This window comes from Poecilia formosa, unplaced genomic scaffold (genome assembly GCF_000485575.1).
Source record: "Poecilia formosa unplaced genomic scaffold, Poecilia_formosa-5.1.2 Scaffold499, whole genome shotgun sequence".
NCBI lineage: Eukaryota > Metazoa > Chordata > Actinopteri > Cyprinodontiformes > Poeciliidae > Poecilia > Poecilia formosa.
In genome coordinates this window covers 348,449-352,371 of record NW_006800438.1, presented here as the reverse complement: position 1 = coordinate 352,371, position 3,923 = coordinate 348,449, and the positions used below count along the sequence as shown (strand labels likewise).

Below are 3,923 nucleotides of genomic sequence, written 5' to 3'. Positions count from 1 at the left end.
TTTTTTTTTTTTTTTTATGAAAATTTGGGGGGGGGGGGGAGAGGGACAGCCCACAAGTATCCTCATTCCAAACACATTCACTAAAATTTCCCATATGATACATGATTTATTGACTGTATCCAAGAATATCAAATATATTTTAAATTCAACTGAAGAATTAACATAATATAATATATAATACCTACAATAAAATACAAAGTCGAAACGATACATGACACCTAATCTACCCATCACTAGTTAACATCATGCTTCACAATAGGGATGTTAATGTGGAGGGATCTTAGTGAAATGTTCTCATTTTTTGTTACTCTCACAGTCCTTTACTGAGGAAATAAATAAATGACAAAATTTTGTCATGTAACATTGTAACATTACATAACATGAAATGTGTCAGATTGATTGTTTTCTACAAGTTTAACCTAAATTCATAGAAGACAATTACAAATGGCCTCATCTAACCTTCTCTTCCTTCCTCAATAATAAATTGTACTATTTATATTAAAGGCTTCACTCAGAGAAAATATGACTAACATCAGTCAATACTGAAACTATTGACAATATATTTTGCATTCATACAACAATAAGTGAAGATTTTCACTTTGACGTCTTAATGTAGTACTGCACTTACACTCAGTTTGTCATGATTGATCTGAAACATGTAAAATATTGTTTAGCATGGTCAGGTTCAATTACATTAATCTTTATTAATGTAGTTGAAAACATTAATATTAATGTTTAAGTGTTCTTGCTCTTAAACAACTAATAAAAATCGAATGTTTACTGTTGTGATCACAACTACTATTTTTTCCCCTAGATAGTAATGATTTGTTTGTCTACTTGCCCGCTCCATAGCAGCAGTAAGGTTGTCTTCTCTGCACTGGACACTACTACCATGTCAGAGAAAACTCAATACTTTAGTACAGTTTTCTTCTTAAAATGTACACAAAATAGTTCATAATGTCAAACTAAAATATGCATTAGACATGTTTCTAAATTACTAAATATGTAAAACAGATAATTTAAATGTATCTCACCTGAGAATCTCCAGTTCACAGTCTGGACTCATCAGTCCACTGCACAGCAGCTTCACTCCTGAATCTTTCAGGTCGTTGTTACTCAGGTCCAGATCTCTGAGACTAGATGTTGTTGAGCTGAGCAACGAGGACAGAGCTTCACAGCTTCTCTCTGAGAGGTTACACCCACTCAGTCTGAGAGGACAGACATAATGCAAAGTAACCATCTCATTATTAGTATTATTAATTTTATAGTCTCTTTTTTTATGAAGTCATCTACATAATGACTTACATAACTTTGCTGGATTTTTTGACTACTGGCAGCAGCTTCAGTAGAGCTTCCTCTGAAGCAGAGTATTTCTTCAGGTCAAACATCTCAAAGTCTTTTTCAGATGAAAGTAGCATGAAGAGCAGAGCTGACCACTGAGCAGGAGAGAGCTGGTGTGCTGAAAGACTTCCTGTTTGTAGAGATTGTTGGATTTCCTCCACCAGAGACTGATCATTTAGTTCATTCAGGCAGTGGAACAGATTGATGCTTTTCTCAACACATAGATCATTATTCATCTTCTCCTTAATGTACTGGGCTGTGACTTTATTAGTAGCTAAACTTTCTTCTCTCTGTGTCACAAGGCCTCCTAAGTGACGCTTATTGGTCTCCAGTGAAAGACCAAGTAGGAAGCGGAGGAACAAGTCCAGGTGTCCATCTGGACTCTCTAGGGCCATGTCCACAGCACTCTGGTACATTTCTGTCTCTGAAGATTCATGATATCTTTCTTCTACATCTTTGGATTTCATTTCCTCCTTTGCCAGCAGATTGACTCCAGATTTGATGAAGGTCAGATGAACATGAAGAGCAGCCAGAAACTCCTGAACACTCAGGTGGACGAAGCAGAACACCTTGTTCTGGTACAGCCCTCTCTCTTCTCTGAAGATCTGTGTGAAAACTCCTGAGTACGTTGAAGCTGCTCTGATATCGATGCCACACTCTGCCAGGTCTGATTCATAGAAGATCAGGGTTTTTTTCATCAGCTGCTCAAAAGCCAGTTTTCCCAGAGACTCGATCATCTTCTGGCTCTCTGGACTCCAGATTGAATCTGTCTCAGTTCCTCCATCGTACTTGATGACCTTCAGTTTGGTCTGAACCACCAGGAAGTGGATGTACATCTCAGTCAGGGTCTTTGGCAGATCTTCTCCATCTTCCTTGTTCATCATGTCTTCCACAACTGTAGCAGTGATCCAGCAGAAGATTGGGATGTGGCACATGATGTGGAGGCTTCTGGATTTCTTTACATGGGAGATTACCATTCTGGCCTGCTCCTTATATCTAAACTTTTTAGTGAAGTATTCGTCTTTCTGTGGGTCAGTGAATCCTCTGATCTCTGTCATCATACCAATAAACCCAGCAGGGATCCGATTGGCTGCTGCAGGTCTTGTGGTTATCCAGAGGTGAGCTTTGGGAAGCAGTTTCCCTCTGATGAGGTTTGTCAGAAGAACATCCACTGAGGTGGACTTTGTTACATCTGTCAGGATCTCATTGTTGTTGAAGTCCAGTGGAAGTCGACTCTCATCCAAGCCATCAAAGATGAACACAACCTTTAACTCTTCAAACCTGGAGATTCCTTTGGTTTCACTAAAAAAGTGGTGAAGAAGCTCCACTAAGCTGAACTGCTGGTCTTTAAGCAGATTCAGTTCTCTGAATGTGAATGGAAACATGAACTGGATGTCCTGGTTGGTTTGGTCTTCTGCCCAGTCCAGAGTGAACTTCTGTGTTAGGACTGTTTTCCCAATGCCAGCCACTCCCTTTGTCATCACTGTTCTGATTGGTTCATCTCTTACAGGTGAGGGTTTAAATATGTCTTCATGTCTGATTGCTGTTTCTGGTCTGTCTGGTTTCCAGGTCACTGATTCAATCTGTATGACCTCATGTTCATTATTGACCTTTCCAGATTCTTCCTCTGTGATGTAGAGCTCTGTGTAGATCTGATTTAAATAGGTTGGTTTTCCAGGTTTAGAAATCCCTTCAGACAAACATTGGAACTTCTTCTTCATGTTAGACTTTAGTGTTTGTTGGCATGTGATGAGTGATTCTAAAACACAGCAAAAAGAAAAATAATGCATTTTTAGAGTAGTTTACTTCTTTACTTTAGTGGGTCACATAGAAAGCCGACACGTGGGATGTGATAGCAACAGCAGTGAGAGTGACAATAGTTGAACATTTTTAAACTTTGTGTCATGTCGCAACACCATGCACATGTGCACGTGTACCTGTATGAGCTCAAAAATTCTCAAATGTTGCTAGATGCTTGGGTGAAGGAGGGAAAGTGATTGCCTCATTATCAAGTTCTGTAGGAGATGAATGGAGGGGAATGACATTGTCTTCCACATGTCGAGCTTTTTAGAGTCTTGTCCCTGTGTAGCTTGCCTGGAAACCTTTCAGGAAGCATGTTCATCCAGGATAAATTGAGCCCTTTCAATGCAGAAGAGCAGTGGCTCAACACAGAGATCCCTCAAAGTCATGCATGTCAAACTCATTTTTATTTTGTATCATGAATCTCTTCAAAGGGCTGGTTGTGGAAGAATGTATCGATAGCACTATCTATTAACAAACTCTTAAAAATATGACAACTTTCTCTGTATTTTAAGTACTTCATAAAATTCAATTATTTTAAACATCTTTTCACATTTATGTAATTGGGCACCATACAAATAAAAACAAATTTAATTTTACTGATAAAAAAAAAATTAGGCATTGTCGAGAAAAGTCGAGCTCAGCCCACTTCCCCATGCTGGAGATTTTAGTTTAATAATAACAATAAATAAAGTTATCTTTAAAACTGATTACACAGGTGACATCAAGACCCAACAGTAGAGTCAGATGGTAATAAAATCAATCTGGTTGTGTGTGTTGTT

The 3,923-nt window shown here is 38.4% G+C and overlaps 1 protein-coding gene across 1 annotated transcript in view; it reads right to left on the bottom strand.

The window, feature by feature from the left end:
• Window positions 1–3,923, bottom strand: part of LOC103156780 (protein NLRC3-like) — an 18,187-nt gene that overhangs the window by 2,359 nt on the left and 11,905 nt on the right. Inside the window, exons 6-7 of the mRNA XM_016664613.1 lie at window positions 1,306–3,100; window positions 1,035–1,208 (exon numbers count right to left, since the gene is read on the bottom strand). Coding sequence (XP_016520099.1) covers window positions 1,035–1,208; window positions 1,306–3,100 — 1,969 coding nt within the window. The remainder of the gene's footprint in view (window positions 1–1,034; window positions 1,209–1,305; window positions 3,101–3,923) is intronic.